General features: G+C 37.7%; 1 protein-coding gene across 1 annotated transcript in view; it reads left to right on the top strand.

The window, feature by feature from the left end:
- Positions 1-3,402: 3,402 nt before the first annotated feature.
- Positions 3,403-21,619, top strand: part of LOC134744476 (uncharacterized) — a 153,944-nt gene continuing 135,727 nt past the window's right edge. The window contains exon 1 of the mRNA XM_063678295.1: positions 3,403-3,472. Coding sequence (XP_063534365.1) covers positions 3,433-3,472 — 40 coding nt within the window. The 5' untranslated portion in view covers positions 3,403-3,432. The remainder of the gene's footprint in view (positions 3,473-21,619) is intronic.

The raw sequence follows: 21,619 nt of genomic DNA, 5'->3' as shown, positions 1-21,619 counted from the left end.
GAAAAACATTACAGTACAAAAGGCGGACTTAATGCCATAAGGCATTCTCTACCAGTGAACCATAAGGCTAAGCAGAGAGATTGTGGGCGGTGGAAATCATCAACAATATACAGCAGTAAAAAAAAATGTCAACGTATTTTTGCGCCACCCTGTATTGTATATGCCGCATATGTAGTGTTCTGTAATGAGACTGCAGGCGACGCATAATGCACAACATCTGCATATATATAAAGTGCATGCAGTAGACTATTAGGTTAGGATTTTTACATTCAAAGAAAAACCTTGCGCTATGACATGGCGTTCTTCAAGAAGCAGGTATTTATGGTTCTCAAAGGTTGGCAACGCATAAGTGGCTCATCTGATGTTGCTTATGTCCATGGGCGGCGATGACTGCTTCCCATTAGGTGGCTCGTCTGCTCGTTTGCTTCCTATTACATAAAAAAAAACTTACTTAATATTGTCTTAGGTTACCACGATAACGGGTCACCCGTTGACCACGAACGCTGTAAAGGGTTCGAAACGTCGGGATGTATTATAAATTCAATATACGCGATATATTCCGTTTTCATAGTTTTATTTCATAAATACTTACTTGTTTCTATTTGTATTGTGCTCCGCTACGTATTATATTCATAGAAAAATTATTTTTATTATTGGAAAAATAATACAAAATAGATTAACATACAAACTTTATTTTACGTAAGTACCTATAAAACTAAGTATTTATACTACTTAAGCTTTGGAGTAAAGGATATTAACTGTTATGCCGTTTATTTAGCGCTTGAATTTAAGTCGGGCGAGACAAGCGAATTCTAAAAAAACCTGAATGCAATTTTGTTTCTTTTTAAATATAAAATAATCTTTCCTTTAAGTAACATGACCTAACTTAAGGTTTTAAGGTACCTTCCCTTCAGGGCCCATTAATTTTCCACACTGTATTTACCGCTAGTTTAAATAATATATGATAATAGTCAGTCACATGATACTATACACTTATACAGGACGCAATGCGCTCTCTAAAGCTTGATTACATGAATTAACATAACCTTATACGAATGTTTCTCTCATGCTGTAACTAGGAGCCCATTCAGATTTAACAACTTGCTACGATTTGGATATGACCTTGAAAACCACTCACGCTGATTGCTGCATGCGAAATGAAGTGAAAGTCGTGCGTGCGATTCGCGCCAATCACCAAGACAATCTTCAAGGTCGTGTCAAAACCATGTTAAATTGTTTGTCAAAAAAGTTTAGTGTTTAAATTTCGCGCAAAAAAGCTTAAAGCCTCACGTGATCTGGATGACGTAACGATGTGATAAACCAACTGCTGTCAGTTCCAGAGGACCACCAGGTTTGACAACTTGTCTGTGCGTGTTTCTCACACCGTGACGTCACGCGCCTCAATTTGCGTTTGCAGTCACGTGATGCTGGGCATTATTTTAAGTACTTGTAATTATTTTTTATTAATTTATTACGCATATTTACACTTACAAAATATGATTTTCAGCATTCTAATATTCCCTGCTATGGTAAAAACATAACATTTTATTAGGTATATTCGTGATTCATGTCAACATCCCTATTCTATATGTAGTGCAAAAGTAGGACATACGATTCAAAACTTGTCAAAAATCGATGGAAAGTTATAACCCCTTAAGCCGGGGGTAAAAATAGATCAGGTTAAAGCTTGTTATAAAACTTATAACTAAACTAAATTGCTTGACCTTTTCAAATATTAGTAGGCGTTATTATGTTCAAACAATTTAGTTTTTAATTGGGTCTCGTAATTTTCCTTCATGTCTTATTAGCATTGACTGGTGAGTCGTGAACTTCTACAATTCGTCAATGTCATCAATTTAAAGGGGCCCACTGACTATCGGTCGATATCGGCCTGTCAGTTGTTCGGAACTGTCAAATTTTTGTTCTAGCTGCAAATATTTTTGGATGGTGTTCATAAAGAAATAAGCCCTTTTGACTCTCCTCAATCAGAATAATTAGTGAAAATTATAATCAAATAGCAAATCAGTAAATGTACGTTTGTAACGCAAAATTATTAATTTAAACATTTGATCACTCAAATTGCGACGGATGCCATAATCAGAATGTGACATATGAATTTATAATAATTTAAATTAGGATGTACTTAGTTCCGGTATGTATCCAATTCACGCATTGAATTTATAAATTGATAATATTTACTAATTATATAGCTAGCAGTAGTGACCATATGCTACGTATTTTATTAATACTTGAAGTCGTATATATTTCACAGTTAAAATATAAACGTGAAAGTTTGTATATAAATTTGTATGAAACAGTACTTGAACTGTTTGGACCCAGATTGAATCGCCTTGTTTCTGGCAAAATAAAATATTACTAAATTTATTTATATCCCGAACCGCTCAAAGACAAATGAACGTTCAGAAAGAAACTACGACACAACCTCCAATTACCCAAGTAATGCGAAACTAAAAATAAACAGTGCTTTATTTCAAATGTCATACGTACAGAACGCACGCGCGCCGGCCGGCGAGAAGTAGCAAAATAGTTGCCAGTGGGGAGAAATTACACGGGTTTGGAGTGAATTATTGCTTAAATTTTAAATAATTGAAACGTTTCTTTGGTCAAGTAGGTAATAATAATATAATCTCAATAAAAAAGTAGTTTAAAACTTTATAACATCTATAGTTTTAAACAAAAACAACATGTGAATTGTGATTATAACTCACGAGTTTGTTAAAAAAACACACATATTATAAGATTTAATATATTTAAAAATTAATTTATTTGCTAACGCAACAAATTTCACTCGGATTAATGCTTTTTTAACAACATTATATAAAATACATTTATTTCTAAAACATACAGTACAGTAGACGGTGCTGTTATTAAAATCACACATAAAGAATTAACCATACAATAATGTACTAATAAAATAATTTGTTTTAGTTCTTCAACTTTCACAAATTTAAAGATGATATAAGTTACTTATTTACATTTTGATCGTCACATATTTTCTTGTTATATTTTTTTCTGAATTTCTTGTTTTATATTTTTGAATTTATTTTCGTGATTTATATTTCTGTTATTTTCTGCTTTTGTTCTGTACATGTTCGTACATGTTTTGTGATAGTCACGAATCAATCTTTTATCTTAATCTTAGTAGAAATATATGTCGTAAGTTGTCCTCAAATCTAAGAGGCATATAATTAACAAGGCGACTCATTCAAAAATTTATTTTTATCTGGGAAAATACATCCACCTATCTGGCAACACCATCCATATCTTATCACAACCGTAGCTCAGTGTAGCCCGGTCTCTACAGGGGTGCGCACGTCGCTACCCCACAATCGCGAGTGCAAACCTCTTCGGAAATGTGAGTAAGCGTGGTAACTTTGTGCTTCGGGTTTCAGTGATGTGGGTGAAGTGAACATGAAAATGGTAGTGGTTTTGTTATTGGGGATGTTTTTGGGTGAGTTTTAGATTTAGTTTCGGGTTGTATATAGGAAATTAAATTAACATGCAGTTTAAGTGTCTCTGTTAACATAATAAATGTGTGAGACCCAGATGTTGATTTGTTTTTGAATTAGGAACTCTCTCTATAAAAATTCTGAATATATTGTAGAAATTTACAAAAAATTGTACGTGAGATCTCAGATGGAAATATGTAGGTAATTTAAAATTATTTTATTATAGATAAAAGGTACAGTAACTGATTTTACTTATTTTAATATTCATAAAAAATATAAAAAAAAAATATCTGCTACTTTGTACCTCGTCACCATAGACATATATATATTACTTCGGAAAGACTGGCCTTACGAGCACTACGAATGGGGCCGATACATTGGAGTCAAAATCGCATTTAGTTAGTCGCGCGTAGCGCTCAGTCGTGTGGCGAATTGTGCAGTGGAAAGGCGTCACCATTGGTGTAAACAAATTATAAGCGTATGCATACAATTCCGACCGAACACCGACGCCTTTCCACTGCGCAATTCGCCACACGACTGAGCGCGCTGGTGTAACTAAATGCGATTTTGACTCCAATGTATCGGCCCCATTCTTGGTGCTCGTAAGGCCGGTCTTTACGAAGTAATATATATGTCTATACTTGTCACAGTAACAGTAAAATAAATAAATAAATTTTAATTTACCTTATTCTACTTTTAATTTTTCTGTTCTACATGGTTGCTATAGCCGCTTATGTATAGGTATATCTTTAAGTAAATCGTATGATTTTGTGGTGTGAATGAGGGTTAAGAATCACAGGCAAGTGGCAACCAGTCTACAAAGCAAAGCAACACTGGATAACAATCCAAGGTAAATAAGCTAAGGGAATATAGCAACCCGCCCCGGCTTGGCACGGGTTAGACTAAACCTTAACAAATTATGCACCTAAACCTTCCTCAAGAATCACTCTATTGATAGGTGAAAACCGCATGAAAATCCGTTCAGTAGTGTTTGTGTTTATCGCGAGCTAAAGTATATACACACAAACAGACAGACGCGGGGGGACTTTGTTTTATAAGGTGTAGTGATTATAGGAGTAAACGGCAGTGGGAAGTCATAATCATAGGTGTCTAGAATAGTCATCATCATCACCATCATGTCAGCCGACAGACGTCCATTGCTGGACATAGGCCTCCCCCAAGTACCTTGGGGGGGATTGCCGTAGTCGCCACGCTTGGCGGGCGGGTTGGCGACCGCAGTTTGATAGAGGTAGTTCTCGGAGGACGCTGCTGCCCATCCACCGGATTTTCCTTAAGTCGCCTCTTACGACACCCACGGAAAGAGAGGGGGGTGGTGCTATTCTTACCCGGCACCACACGGTCAATAGTGCTGTCACTGTATTGGTATCGCTTGATTAGAAGATTTTTTTGTACCTTAATAGCTGTATTAAACCCAATACGTCGTAATTACCTAGTCGTCCACTATCGTCTTAAAACCTGTTCGAAATACCTTTCAGCAATGATTAAAGCTTTATAGCTAATAAGGCCCTGCATTTCATAGTGTTTGAGATATGCCTAAAATTGAATCCGTCATAACGATGCGTACGATATTAGATGGATTACCTACGCACGGGACACTTGCTACCGCAGTTATGACTGCGGGCTTGGCCAATTTATTTTATATATCTATCTATTATACAGCGACGGTTGGTGACTATACATTATGGGTGTTCACTCACAGTAAAAAGACTACAACTACACATACTATTAACCGTCGCAAAATACCTATAGATGTCGGTTTTCGTCCACTAGTACAAGTCTAGGTTAACCTACCATTATACCTATTATACCTATCTCTTAGTTGTGTATACAAGTCTGAACGAAAAGGACGCGCGAATGGCAGCTGATGCTGAGCTGATATAAAGATATTTAAAGATATTTTATTGTGTAAATAAAGGTGCTAAACTACTTACATTGTTTTTTTACTTATATATGGTACACAACCAACAAGCAAGTAAGTGTCATCTGACCCCCGTACTAGTGTGAACTGTATCACGGTGGGTCAGGATTCACCGTCCTTACATATGATTCCAATATCATTCTAATAATTTATATCGGTTCGATGTCGGTGCACGATCGAATTGGCCTGTCTGTAACTTTCCTATCGCAATCCCCTAAAGACGTAAAACTTTTGTTTACGTCCATATGCACGTACACAACCCCCCCTCACCCCCTCTCCCAAAGGAAGAAATAGGTTAATTGCTTTGTACTAAAAGGGTTCCGTTATAAAATTTGCCGGGGTAACGATCCGCGACTGAAAAACGAGTTAAAACTTTTTAATTTCACTCATAGAGGTTAATTTATGTGTTACGTGTCGGGAAAATGTTTTATTTAGCATAATTCTCCGTGATTTAAGTGTGAAATCTGCATTTTGTTTAACATTCATATTCAAAACCGAGTTCTGCGTCACTAATTCGTTTAGGTGACATTCGGATGCATCACTGTTGCGACTTTACTGCTGCGGTGTTATAGCTGTCACAGCCAATTTCCTTGATATATTACAATATATATAAACTAACACTTTTATTAGAATGTTTGTACCTACAATTTAAAGTAATAGTCTGGAATAAATTACAATTAAAAAAAAAAAAACTACCGGTTCGCATCCTTATGCAAAGACAGCCAAAACCTACACTGGACTGACTTTATTGGACTGTGCAAATCCTCACCAATCATGGCAAGGATACAGTTCTCAGAGATGCACTGTTTACTCCAAGGACGCCACTTTAGACCAAATTACGGCTAAGAAATCGAGGACACGAGCCTCCGCAAACGTATACCTTGGCAACTTCATCAGGATTCTGAAGGCGTCGTTATATTCAACCCTTAGGGTGTTAATTGCTTTCTTGGTGAAGTTGGCGCGCGAGCATGTTTCACCTCACTGATAAGGCTCTTTTCTCTTGCTCGATGACTTTGTCGTCCTTCAGGTTTTCAGTCCGTCCGAGGTATTTCATCTGCTGCAGCCTTCGAACAGGTAACCCGTTTAAAAATACGTCAACGTACCCTTTCAACCCTTAGGGTGTTAATTGCTTTCTTGGTGAAGTTGGCGCGCGAGCATGTTTCACCTCACTGATAAGGCTCTTTTCTCTTGCTCGATGACTTTGTCGTCCTTCAGGTTTTCAGTCCGTCCGAGGTATTTCATCTGCTGCAGCCTTCGAACAGGTAACCCGTTTAAAAATACGTCAACGTACCCTTTCCCGCCTTAAATACAAGGTATTCAGTTTTACAGCTATTAGCCTATTATACTTCATTCCGTGAGAAATCACATATTTCTCACAAAAATGAAGCAACCTTTTGAGCCGAGGGGCTCCAGGAGCACCATGTCATTCACATAGCTTAAACTATTAACGCAGACGCCACCTATGTGACATCCGACTCTGGTGCTCCTCAACCCCACAATCATGTCATTCATATAGAGGTTGAAAAGGTCCGGAGCGGTTATTCCCCCCTGGCGAACACCGCATTCTAACCTATACTAGTTAGAAGTCGCTTCGCCGCATTTTACGTAAGTAGTTCGTTTGGTTTTCGTTCCAGTATCTCAACAGATTAGTGACCTCTGTAGGAACTGTAGTGTTCCTAAGTTTACTCCACAGTAAGTTATAATTTACCAAGTCAAAAGCCTTACTAAGGTCGAAAAAACATGCATACACTAATCAATCAATGTTTCTCGTGTAGTGTAGTAGTTGGCCGTGTGATTTAGGCTCATTATGGCTGAATCCGTTGAGATACCAGGACGTAAACCAAACTGAGCGTCATCTATAATCTTCTTCTTCTTCAGTCGGTCCCTCAATACTGAGGATCGTGACATCATGTCCTTCTGCTGAAGACCAGGTTCCTCCATAGGGTTCTGTTCCTCGCCAAGCGCATGGCATGGCATGGCGTCATCTATAATACACCCTCCTAAATCAAATTTTGCAGCAGCCGCTCAAACACTTTACCGACCAGGTATTTAGAGATTGTGGACGATAATTGCTGGCAGATCCCAAATTCCCGGTTTTGTTCTTCAACAATAGGTACTACAACCGTCTTCATAAGTGCATTTAGTATAAAATTATACCAAATACACATATTAGGACGTAGATTAGAAGTATTAGATTATGCATCTCGAAATCACTTTATACAGTGTAAAATATAGGTATGCACTTTGGTTACTGCATTTAACTGCTACTGGTGCAGATTTAGTTTAAAGAAGGTCTTAAGTCTGTGTAAATCTTATATATTTTAATACTTTTTTGGTAACTTGAGATTCAGTTCTTGGCAACTGGGATAGTTATGCTAATCGAGAAGTTAAGTGCCACTTTAAAAGTCATAACGAAAATAAACAATATATATTGTCGAGATTGCAAGTAATAGCAAAGCTAGGCGTCGCTATGTATATCAAATTTTTAGGGTTCTGTAGTCAACTAGGAACCCTTTTATAGTTTCGCCATGTCCGTCTGTCTGTCTGTCTGTCCGAGGCTTTGCTCCGTGATCGTTAGTGCTAGAAAGCTACAATTTGGCATGGATATATAAATCAATTAATCCGACAGTCGTACAATAAAATGCAAAATAGTACATTTTACAACTAGTGTGAAAAGACATTTCACACGTGTTGTAAACGACGTTTTTTAATACAATTGCGAAAAAATAATAAATTAATATATCATTAGTAGAATCATACCACCAAACCAAACCAAAACCAAAAGTACCTATACAGCCCGCGATACGCGAGCTGCCGCAGCCCGCGATACCTTCATACTCGTGCGCGCCCCGGCCGCGGCCGCCGCGGGCCCGGCGCGGGTTGGTCAACGACACCTCCTCATAACTCATGAGGCCCTGGTACCTGCTCAAGCTAAATTCAATTTTAACTGCGTTTCGAAAGTATAGTTTGGAACTAAAAAGTAAAAAGCACTAGTTCGAGAAATTGAGCTTCTCGCACGCTACGCAGCCACAAAAAGTACCACTTTTTGAGCAACTGTATTAAAAAATAATAATTTTAGGGTACCTCCCCTACACGTAAATTGAATGTGTGATTTTTTTTCGCTGTGTGGGGTATCGTTGGATAGGTCTTTCAAAACGAATAGGGGTCTTCAACAAACATTTTCTGATAAAGTAAATATTTTCGGAAATGTGTCCTCTAGCTTTTGAACCATGGGTCCAAAAATATGAAAGAAATCGTAGATATAGGGTTAATAAAGACATTAAATGAAAACTACAGCGAACATTATCAGTTTAGTAATTTTTAGGGTTCCGTACCCAAAGGGTAAAAACGGGACCCTATTACTAAGACTCCGCTGTCTGTCTGTCTGTCACCAGGCTGTATCTCATGAACCGTGATAGCTAGACAATTGAAATTTTCACAGATAATGTATTTCTGTTGCCGCTATAACAACAAATACTAAAATATTTCAGTGGGGCTCCCATACAACAAACGTGATTTTTTGAAGATTTTGCGTTATGGTACGGAACCCTTCGTGCGCGAGTCCGACTCGCACTTGGCCGGTTTTGAGTTATTGTTGTTTAACCCGTCGTGCTGTGCAAATCCATTATAGTTTTAAATCATAATTAGTTCCATGAAATTGATACGTCTGCACATTAAAGGTTCTATTGTTATTTTAGTAACTCTATAGGAACGAAATGAACAAATAATCGACATATATCGATAACTCATGCTCATTTATATGTGTCTACGATATTTTCGTGGATCTCAACAACGGGACACGATGGTACCATAAATCTTTGTCCCCCGTCAATATGCTACGATCCAACCATATATCAATATGACGTATCTATAACGAACGTGCTTGGCTGTTACGCCCTTTTGAAATTTATAGTTTCACGTCCATCGTTTTCTATCGTAACGTCGTATTTTATGCGCTTTCAATGGAAATTGTGCTTTATTTGGTAAGAAATAGTGTCCACAATAAAATAGGGCATGGGAAATTGGTGATTGGGAAAATAAGTGCATGTTCGCGATCCAGGGCGCTTGGTTACAAATATTAATATTTTTATTTTGAACTCTAAAAGTATGAGGTTACGGTTAAGTTTTGAGTAAAGATTTTTGAAGTAGTCTTTTTGGTGGTATAGGGTGCTCATATCAAGTTGGCGTTTTGTGGCGGTCACGATTGCTCGCCTATATACAGGATGATTGGGGACAATAAGCCGCGATAGGAAATTCTATTGGAAACTTATTCAAATGTTAAGTTTCTAGCTCGCTTATTGATAATCATTCTTAAATTATAACCGTAATAAAGCATCATATATTTTAGAATTATTTATTTATAAGATTTTTTTTACATTTTGGTCACTGTACCGTTATAAAATATGCCATGATAACATAGTGTCAAAAGTAAATAAAATAAAAATAAAAAATAAACTTATCACGAGTCACGATTCCACATTATGTAATCGGATATCTGCCGTTAGACACCTTGTATATAGGTAGCTACCCAGTAGGTATACCCTATTTCATAAACATGGCCCAATTCCACTTTAAACTGCACACTCGTAAGGCCCAGTGTCCATTACAATGTACACTCTGGTTCAATCTAATTTGAACCTTACACTAACTGAATTAAGTAGCATTTCTTTTGTTTTTTCTAAAACAAACGAAAATCACCCTAATCTTCTATACAACAAGGTTCAAATTAAAAATAAGGAAACTTTGTACGGTGGGCCTTACGGGGTTCAATTGCGTGAATGTAATTTGATACTAATTTAATTTCCAATCACTGAATGCATAATTAAAGTACCAATAGGATGTAATATGCTACTGATTTTATTTTGATATCAGTGCGCCGTGCTCTAATATTATCTAACATTGTTTGAAGCCTAATGAAGTTACGTTATAATAATATTTATTATATTAATCATTTATTATATACAACACATAGTTCATGATCAGCAACGCAGGCTTCGTCAAGTGCTTACAACAATAAATCAGCTACAGGCTTCGTCACCTACTAACAAATGATACAATCCGCAACAGGCTTTGTCAATCTTAAACACTAAATTAAACTAGGCCAAGTCCCCACTTCGGACCGTAGCCGGTCCAAAAGTCCCCATGACACTGGCAGCGTTGCCCCGTTGAATTGCCAAGGAGATTTGTTGGACCAGATACGATCCGGAGCGAGGATCGCCACCCCTTTCTCTTAGTCGCCGACCCAATTGCCACACAAACTCCTTAGCCTCCGCACCCTAAGATCCTGCAGTCTCCACCGCCACCGGTATGAACGTATGAACTCATACGTCGGTTCCAAGGCAGAGTACTTTATATGCTTCTGTTTGGCCGCATACTCCGCAGCCGAACCAGCAGTACTGATGGTGTGATTCAGATGGGACGGGGCAAAGGTGCTAACACACGTTGCGTCCCAAATTTATTACATTATAATTAGACTAATATTTACACACTAACTTTTCACAGCGTTTATATAGGTCTACATGATGTAAAATACCCAATAGTTGGGCCTTATAGCAAAATATACTCATATTATCATTTCAACTGGTTTGCATTTAGTTTTTCAGTGGGTTATAGATAATGAAAAAATCAATATTTTGGAAATATCCTGAAGACTGCAATGGTATTGTCTGTATGTCTATACTAATGTTATGTGATATTATTGTTGTTATACTTGTTGCTGTTTTATGTATTATTATTGCTGTTAGTTTTAAGTTTCGTGACGCATTGGTTCAACTGTAATGTCATGTAAACATTCTTATCAAAAAATAAAATAAATAAATAAAAATAAAATATTAAATTTCAACTTCCATGTTTGAACAAATAATACATTACTATATTATACTTTAAGTCCGATTCTGTTTCTAATTTTTTTATTCTGGGACTGTTATGTGTGTCTGTCAGCTGTCAAAAGTTCTCTGGGCTTACGATGTTCATGTAAAAGTTATGCCTCGCGCGGCCCAGACTTTGTTGTTATTTTAGTTGCAATATCTGACCGAGCTTTGCTCGGAGAACATATAAAAAGTCTAAAATAAGACCTAGCTAGATCGATTTTTCGTCCCCAAAAACCCCCATATAGCAAATTTCGACAAAATCTTTAAAGCCGTTTCCGAGATCCCCGAAATAAATAAATACTAGCTTTTGCCCGCGACTTCGTCTGCGTGGAATTAGTAATTTGGATACCTTAATTCTTAAACAAATCTGCTTTTTAATTCATCCTTTTTTCACCCCCCAAATTGGTCCACACTATACATTTCCACCCCATTTTTTACACCCTTAAGGAATGATTTCGGGGATAAAAGTTATTCTATATCCTTCCCCGCAGCTCAAACTATTCCCGTGCCAAGTTTCATCTAAATCGGTTCAGCGGTTATTGATTCCCTATACAAATTTCCACCCCCCTTTTCACCCCCTTGAGGGGTGAGTTCTGGGATAAAAAGTATCCTATGTCCTTCCCCGGGACTCAAACTATCTGTGTACCAAATTTCAACTAAATCGGTTCAGCGGTTTAAGCGTGAAGAGGTAACACAGACAGACAGACAGACTTTCGCATTTATAACATTAGTATGGATATTTAGATAGATACATAGATATATACAGGAATTGTTCGTTTAAAGGTATAACATTTATATATCGATAGCTATTTTGCCCACCGTTTGAAAATAGATACATAACAAGGTGGAATGTACCAATCAAATGTGTTATTACCTAACTTTACAGCCTTAAAACAAAATTAAATAATAAAACAGGTACCTATATCCAGCTACTAGTACCCTTTACCCCCATTAATCCTACTCGTATATAAGACGCCGATCGGATAAAAGTTATGCCTCCCGCGGCCAGACTTTGTTATTATTTTAAAGACTTAATTTCACGCTTCGAGACCTAACTGGAAAAGTCTGAGCTAGCTTTCTGTAAGTACTGGAACTAGGTTCGTGAATTTCAGAATAACTTGGTAGCGAAAACTATGAAATTGGTATTTTGTAATGCATAATTAAATTGATCATACCGGCTTTGTCTTGCATAGGAACAAAATGAAAGGAATTCACAAATTTGAATACAACTCGCAAATTCTCAGTCCAGCCAAGTCCCTTAGGCAACTATTTAACTTAATTATTGTTCTATAATGCACCCGACGACAATGAACGGGTCGCAGTGTAAGGATATTTCCATACAAAAGCTTGGTGTGCTCAACAGATCGAGACAGTATTTCACGCCGGCCCACCGCCTACAGCTGTACAAAGCGCAGGTTCGCCCGCACATGGAATACTGCTCTCATCTATGGGCAGGGGCACCCCAATACCAGCTTCTCCCTCTGGACCGCATCCAACGAAGAGCGACTCGAATTGTCGACTGCCAGCGTATTTCGGAACGGCTTGACTCCTTGGCGCTGCGTAGAGATGTGGCCTCGCTCTGCATTTTCTATCGCGTGTATAACGGGGAGTGCTCCGAGGAATTGTTCGGATTAATCCCTGCCGCTTCTTTTCGCCATCGCCCTACGCGACAACATTACCATCCTTACCACTTAGATGGTTGGCAGTCCTCAACTGTGCGTTTCTCTAGAAACTTCCTGCCTCGCACAGCTAAACTGTGGAATGAACTGTCGCCTGCGGTATTTCCGGACCGATATGACCTTCAAACCTTCAAGAAAAGAGCGTACTCCCATCTTAAAGGCCGGCAACGCACTTACAACCCCTCTGGTGGTGCGGGTGTCCATGGGCGGCGATAATCGCTTACCATCAGGTGATCCGTCTGCTCGTTTGCCTCCTATTTCATAAAAAAAAAAAAAAAAAAAAAATACAAAGTGATCCGGTTTTATTGCTTTTGGGTGCAGTCGTCGGTATTATTTGTTTGGAGAACGTATTTGACAATTGAGTTTATAATCACCGTCAAAATATATCATTTAATTGACAAAAAATATATTTTCATCACACTTGCTCAGTAAACGTGCTATTCTACGCATGTGCAGCGGAAGTTAAAGTCGATTTTACTCTCATGGGAGTTATAGTTTTTAGGGTTCCGTACCCAAAGGGTAAAAACGGGACCCTATTACTAAGACTCCGCTGTCCGTCTGTCACCAGGCTGTATCTCATGAACCGTGATAGCTAGGCAGTTGAAATTTTCACCGATGATGTATTTCTGTTGCCGCTATAAAAACAAATACTAAAAAGTACGGAACCCTCGGTGCGCGAGTCCGACTCGCACTTGGTCGGTTTTTTTTGAAATTATGTCACTAACTCATACGAACCAAGTAGGTTAAGTAAAATACCTGTATAAAGTCAAGGTATAAAATGAGTTTTACTTTCAAAATACTAACGTAAATATAATTTAATTGTTTTGTTTATGTTTAAAAATATTTAAATTGATTAATTTAATAGCCGTTTAAAATATTTTTACACATTTTCAATCGTGGCTGTATACCGAATAATATGACGAATGTCTGAAATGTTACCGTATTATGAATTATTTCGCTTAAAATTTAGTTTTTTATTTGCGTGATAAAAACATTGTGTAACTCCGGAGGTAAAAAATGCAAACTCAAGTCTATAATTCACTCCAGCCTACGGGTGTCGTGAGTATAATAATATAGACCTCGTTAGCAAAATTTTACTTACCCCGCTCGCACAATGTACTATTGTAGAAACGAGTCGCCAATGATAGCTAATTGATATTAGAGTTTTGAATGATTCACGGTTAGTTTCACTAGACTTATATTGACCGGGATATAGACCGTGATTACCTTTTGTATTATTTGTGAGCTCCCGATATTTCGACGCAGTTACATGCATCATGTTCACGGGTGACTGAATATAGCGGGTGGGTGTCAAAGTTGTGTAGACAGCGCTCTGTCTACCCTCATTCTTGCGCGTCGGCTGCGTTCACTTTCAACGTTACCAACGGTCGCATTCACACTTGTTGGTCCGGTCGCGTTCACACTCGTTGTTCTGTCCAAACACACTACACTCACGGTGTCACTACGCGTGTTTGATTCGGATATCACTGGTTTACAAATAATACAAAAGGTAATCACGGTCTATATCCCGGTCAATATAAGTCTAATTGATATTATTCCAATATCATTCTATTATTAGTTTTATATCAGTGTACGTTTGAATTGGCCTAAAAGGAACTAAATGCGAATGTGGGTACTAAAGGCGAATTTAGGGTGCGTATCCCCTTCAATCCTTCAACCCTTGTTTTCAATGTACTGCCACATTGCCCACATTGATAACGGGCGTTGCTTCCAACTATTACTATGAAGGCCTCATTCTCAAATACTTATTTGATGTTTCAAAATTACTTTAAAATCCTATTGATTTTTGCCGCACATTCATTCTTTCGTAGTTTTAAAGTTAAAAAAACCGGCCAAGTGCGAGTCGGACTCGCGCACGAAGGGTTCCGTACCATTACGGAAAAAAAACAGCAAAAAAATCACGTTTATTGTATGGGAGCCCCATTTAAATATTTATATTATTCTGTTTTTAGTATTTGTTGTTATAGCGGCAACAGAAATACATCATCTGTGAAAATTTCAACTATCTAGCTATCACGGTCCATGAGATACAGCCTGGTGACAGACAGACAGACAGACAGACGGACATCGGAATTTCTTAGTAATAGGGTCCCGTTTTTACCCTTTGGGTACGGAACCCTAAAAACTATCAATTAAGCAGCATACAAAACACAACCTAATGCCTTTGAACTATTATTACCAACGTATAGAACCGACCGACCGATGTGGGAGGTCGTGCCGCTCACGCATCGGCCTCCACAGTCACCAAACCCGCTGTCTAAACAGGGTGCGTAGCCAACGTGCAATCGTTAACGCTCAGTAGCGAACGAAATGCAACTGTCACTGTCGCACTAGTTAGGAAGAGTGATAGAGAGAAATAACTACGATACGCTACGGAGCGTTAACGATTAGCTCGTTTGCTACGCGCCCAGCAATGCATAAATCTTCTGTAATAGACGCAAAAACCTGTGATGATAGAACCGACACACAGAACCAGTATTTTGCACCATGAGTTGATGTTGTTTTGACAACAAACCATAGAATCGGAGCGTGAGTCTCGCGACCTAAACGCGTAAGCGCCATGAATTTTACGGCGCTTACGACGTTTTGGTTACGTGGTACAGGTTGCGATTGCGACAAATCATAGACATAGTATATACAAGTAGTTATAGACATGAAACTAAGCGACTAGGGGAGAGAAAGACATATTCATGTATTGACAGTTTCATGTGCAGCATAATCCTTTTTCTCTTTCACTCTTATAAATTTCGGTATTTCGCCATCGCCTTGCTATGATGCCATAAACCGACCATGAAAAAATGCCCGGTCGGTGATAAAGACAAAGCATGGCACTATTTTCTCTTTCCTCTTATAGGAATCGCAATAAGACTTTCTCTATCAAAGAGTGTCAGGCCCTTGCGATAATTTTATTAGTATGGCTTATCTATGGTAATAATATATCAATGCCTAATAATCACCTTAAAATTCGAAATCACATGTGACACCACCGATAAGAAGGTTAGGCATCTTGCGGATTGATCAAGGGCCTGACATTCTTTGATAGAGAAAGATAGTCTTATTGCGATTCCTATAAGAGAAAAGAGAAAATAGTGCTATGCTTTGTCCTTATCACCGACCGGGTGGCATCATAGGTAGGAGGCGAAGGCGAAATACCGAAATTTATAAGAGTGAAAGAGAAAAAATCCTATGCTGCCCAAATTTTATATGAATATTCTTTCTCTTACCCCCGGTCGCTCGGTGGCGCGTCTATAACTACTTGTATATACTATGTCTATGCATCTTGCGGATTAATTGATCCCCGTGTCTCCCTCGCACTTCGTGTTCGAAAATTGACTGAACTTTAAATCGGAAATCTGCCGCGGGACACTGTATATAATTATGTCAAAATTTTTTTCAGTCACGTAGGCATAAACACATGAAGTTTCTGAATAAAGTCCCGGTTTACTCAAAGTAATGAGGTCTTGACCCTCTTTCCCTTTCTTTTCAAACAAAGTTAAAAGAATCAGAGCGGCGCAAAGGAGCTGTTAAATTGAATATTGGAAAAGGCTTTCACACTGCCTTGGGCAACACTATTTTGGTTATATTTATAGGCTAACTTTGCCTCTTGAAACTTTGAAATGTTAGTAACAAATTCGAACGTACACTTTAAACCTTAAATGCATAGTGTAGGATGCAGCCTACACAACAAAACCATCTAATTGTGTTTTTTTTGTGTCGTTGGCGTATGTGTCGCCACCAACTCATAGTTTTAAGTCAGGTCCCTACTGAAAACCTGCGCCGCGGATTACCGCGGCATTATGCTGAGTGGGGTCATATTTTAGCGTCTAATGTTTTTTTCTGTATGTTTCCTTTTTCATATATGTAATCTGTTGTGGCGTTAAAAAAATGTATTTTCTTTCTTTTTTCTTTCTAATTTTATACATAATTAGATAAAATTTATTTATTGATTTAAACTAACACGATTTTCACTCATAATTTTAAACAAACACGATCAAATAATCAAAGAAGATGTTGATACAATTCCTCGCCTGTCTGCCTGTGACCACGAACGTAACGTCACGTTCGAAACGTCAGGCCATAAATAAACGTAAGTTTGTACGCGATCAAGTCCCCTGTTAGTTTTAAAATTATGAGTGAAAATCGTGTTAGTTTAAATCAGTAAATCAAATTATTTTCATAAAATATTTTGATTTGTGTTTAAAAAAATATATATGTATAGCCGTGGCCGGGTGGTTTAGTGGTCAGGACGTTAGCCGCGTAAGCTGAAGACGCGGGTTCGATTCCCGCCTCAGCCACCGGTGGACTTGGTCACTTTTTATCTGTATGTATGATATCTATTTGAGTTCATGATATTTGAATGATGACAGTTAGTTATGTTTTGGTGCGAATGAGAACAAAATAACATCATTGAGATATCATTTTGATGTCAAATGTAAGGTTGAATTGGCCTCATGTTTATGTATGTCACACTGCCTTACCACGACTGCCTTAGCAGTGTCAAACTGACATAATTAACATATTCTAAAGTCTGCGTAACTTACTTTAATTTATGTTATAACATTTAAAACTTTCACGGTTTGAACACATATTAAATCACATTTAGAAACGGGTCTATCGCGAATTTATTTTGTAAAATAAATTAATTTATTTTGAATTTATTCGGTAAATAAAGGTAACAAAATAAATTCGCGATAGACCCGTTTCTAAATGTGATTTAATTTATGTTGTCTTTAAATAAACGGATTTATTATTTATTATTTTGTACCTATACATCTTGCTCGCACTAATATGCGAGTACGACCAAGATGCATAGAAAGTAAGTTACGTATACGCTAGCGAATATGTCAATGTCAAACTGGTGGTAGCTACACTTGTATATATTTCGTTTACTTACTGTATGTGTGTGTGTGTGTGTGTTTTTACTCTCTACTACCAACTAGAGTACGTTGAAATTAGGTAACCTTCTGCACTTCAGTACCCTTATTGTAACTGCCCCAACTTTGAGTGTCCCAGACTATTTTGAACTCTCCAAAACTTCATGCAATATCAGTGAACTGGGGCCAGATTCAGATTTAATAATTTGTTACCGTTTTGATCTTATATTGATAAAAGTCAAAAGCATTTATTTGTTCAACATAGGTCTCACATACATTTTCATTGTATCACTATGTTGTGCGGCAAGGCATACAATTTTCCATTTATGGACTGTGACTGCATGCTGTGCACAGCTCATGCATGCGAAATGAAGTGAAAATCGAGCGTGAACACGCCAATCACCAAGGGGTCATCCATTAATTACGTGCGGTGTTGCACTTGGTCACATTTGGCAAACCTCTCCCCCCTGGTGTGACGTCACATTTTTGGCAATTTTCAACGAAATCGACAATTCGAATTAGGTATTATTAATATTTTTTCCAAAATATTTATGATAAAAGAAATATTAGTAATTTTACAACACAAAATCGATTAAGAAAAAAAGTTAAACGAATAAAACGATTATCGTTCCCAAAACTCGTTATTTAACTTTACAACAAATAAAAAAAAATTAACAAAAAAAATTGGTTACTGATGAAGTGACGTCACAGAGTTGGTGACTCCCCTTCCCCCTTGTTACAACATGTCACATTTTCTTGACCCCCTCCCTCCCCCTAAACGTGTGATGTAATTAATGGATGATCCCCAAGACGTCCGTCAGTCGGTCAGTCCGTCAGTATCAAAACCAACTCAAAACCATGACTAGTTTAATCAGAATCAACCTCCATTGCATTATCTGCGAGCTTCCTGCTATACCCCTTAATTACTACACCCATTCTTGATTGTGAAGTTTGAAGTTGGAGTTTCCAAATCTCTAGAACTCTGGCGATAACTGAGTGCTCTGATTGGGGGTTCGGGTGGAGGCGAGTCGAGGACTGGGCTATAACCGCGAAACTACAAGTTCGCAAATTGCGGGCATTTTTCCCTGTTACTCTAATTACACCTTCATTGGAGTAAAAGAGGAAGATCCCCGCAATTCGCGAATTTCGGTTTTCGCGGTAGCCCCTCTGTCATTCGCCAGGGTTACTTGACCTAAACTTCCTCTGTTTAGCGCTTAGTTCATTAATCGCTTTTCGACAAACGCCAATTGAAAATTTATGTTTTTGGCAAAAATTTCATTTTTGGTACAAGCTTTTATCGTTGACTCTCTCTTCTTCCTGCCCTTATCCCACGTTATGTGGGGTCGGCACAACATGTTTTTCTCTTCCATTCTCCTCCATCTTTCGTCACCTCAGCACTAATTCCTTTCTTTCTCATATCCTCTTTCATACAATCCATCCATCGCTTTTTGGGTCTACCATTCGCTCTCCGTCCATCAACATTCATCCCTAACATTCTTTTGCCTATATGGCATTCATCCCTCCAAGCTTTTATCGCTGACTGTACCTACTTTTCTTTCCACAGGCAACTAATACTCATCGAGACAATTCTAAAAACCCCAAACACTAAGAGATTTTGTTGTTTTATCACAGAGTTCCTATGGCCACCTCCTGTATCCATCATCAGATCAGCTCGATGGTACCATAATATTGCATTGTCACCCGACATACATATGTATGCAAATTTTCAGCTTCATTGGAAGTCGGGAAGTGGGTCAAATTTTGACCAAGTTTTGACCCTAACAAACATACAATTACATACATTGCAAGTTAATAAAAAGCTTGTAAAAATGTATCGGGATGACAGATGCGAAAAAAATTCACGTCATTGGCATTTTGTAAACAAGGCAACAAGCCCCATATTACATACTAGCTTTTGCCCGCGACTTCGTCTGCGTGGAGTTAGCAATTTGGGTAGCTTATTTTTATCCAATCTGCGTTTTATCGATTTCCCATACACATTTCCACCCCCATTTTCGACACCTTAAAAGATGATTTCTGGGATAAAAACTACCCTATGTCCCCGGTACTCAAACTATCTCTATACCAAATTTCAACTAAATCGGTTCAGCGGTTTAAGCGTAAAGAGGTAACAGACAGACAGAGAGACAGACAGACACAGACACACTTTCGCATTTATAATATTACTTATATTACTTATATAGTAATATATAGTAAATAGTAATATAGTAATATCGTAAATAGTAATATAGTAAGTATATAGTATATATTAGTATGGAACCTTACACAAGCACGCTTCTTATACTCGTACGTTTTTTTTAAACTTCATACAGAACCCTCAACCTGGTTTGTCAGATTATAAACAACATGGCGTCCATTGCGTGCGTACTTTTGATAAACTAAGATATTTGTAACCATCACGTGACAAGTTTTTATTATAGTTTAATTGCCCATAAATTTTGTTTTAATTATCCTTTCACGAATAATCTTGACATAAAATTTTATGAAAACGTTAATTTTCTTCATGCAAATACTTGCGAGCTCTTATATAATTTTTTGTCGTTGCAAGCAATTGATGAAAGTGTATTTTCAATTCAAAATTCTGTCAAAGAATTTAATTTAAATTTTTTAACGTTATTTCTATTCAGAATAACGAACTCTTTCGATCCTAATAGGAAAATAAAAGAGACCAAAGATTTTTCGACTTCGTTACCTTCTGTATAGAATTTGTATGACGGTAACGAAATATGAACGAAAATGGGACATTTGTTTCCGACAATAATGTTGCTTTTTTTAGGGGTAAAAACGGGACCCGTCCGTCCGTCCGTCTGTCACCAGGCTGTATCTCATGAACCGTGATAACTAGACAGTTGAAATATTCACAGATGATGTATTTCTGTTGCCGCTATTACAACAAATACTAAACAGAATAAAATATATATTTAAGTGGGGCTCCCATACAACAAACGTGTTTTTTTTGCCGTTTTTTGCGAATGATACGGAACCCTTCGTGCGCGAGTCCGACTCGCACTTGGCCGGTTTTTTGCATATAATGTGAGCTTGTGATTTGTTTTCATTTAAATTGCGCTCTCAGTTCACAATGGTGTAAAATTTAAGCTCTTGGTAAGTCGACATTCGTACAAAGAAACATAAGCAAGTTGTCTACAGCAATTTTTACGATGAAGGCATTCATCGTAAAAATTGCGGAGAAATTTTTCCACAAACAGGAGCGAAGCTCTTGAAAGCTTTCTAATTCTGAGCTTTGCGTTTGGTCGGCTCGAGCACAGATCTCTACGTACTAGATTGATAAAATCTCAGACAAGTTTAGAAAAAAACACTATTTATGACGAATTACTTAGAGAACAATATGGTTCGTATTAAGAGGAAGGGGCAGGATATCGTGTGACGTGATCGCTTTTCTATACAAAAGTTGTAGTTTTTTTCTTTGAATATTTATATTATAGAAAATGTTATTGGCGCAATTTGATGTATATTAACTACAGCTCCCTTTTAAAAAATTGCATGGAATTGGTTTTCGCTCTTAACTTTTATAATAATGAAAAAAATCGAAGTCCGCTTGACAACTAATCCCAAAAATTGACATAGGCACTAGTTTTTACGAAAGCGTCTGCTATCTGACCTTCCGCCCCAGAAGGGAAACTAGGCCTTATTGGGATTAGTCCGGTTTCCTCACGATGTTTTCCTTCACCGAAAAGCAACTGGTATTTAAATATCAAATGATATTTCGTAGATACATAAGTTCCTC

This window comes from Cydia strobilella, chromosome 9 (genome assembly GCF_947568885.1).
Source record: "Cydia strobilella chromosome 9, ilCydStro3.1, whole genome shotgun sequence".
Lineage (NCBI taxonomy): Eukaryota > Metazoa > Arthropoda > Insecta > Lepidoptera > Tortricidae > Cydia > Cydia strobilella.
The sequence above is the reverse complement of the archived record's forward strand: the minus strand, read 5'-3'. Positions and strand labels throughout refer to the sequence as shown.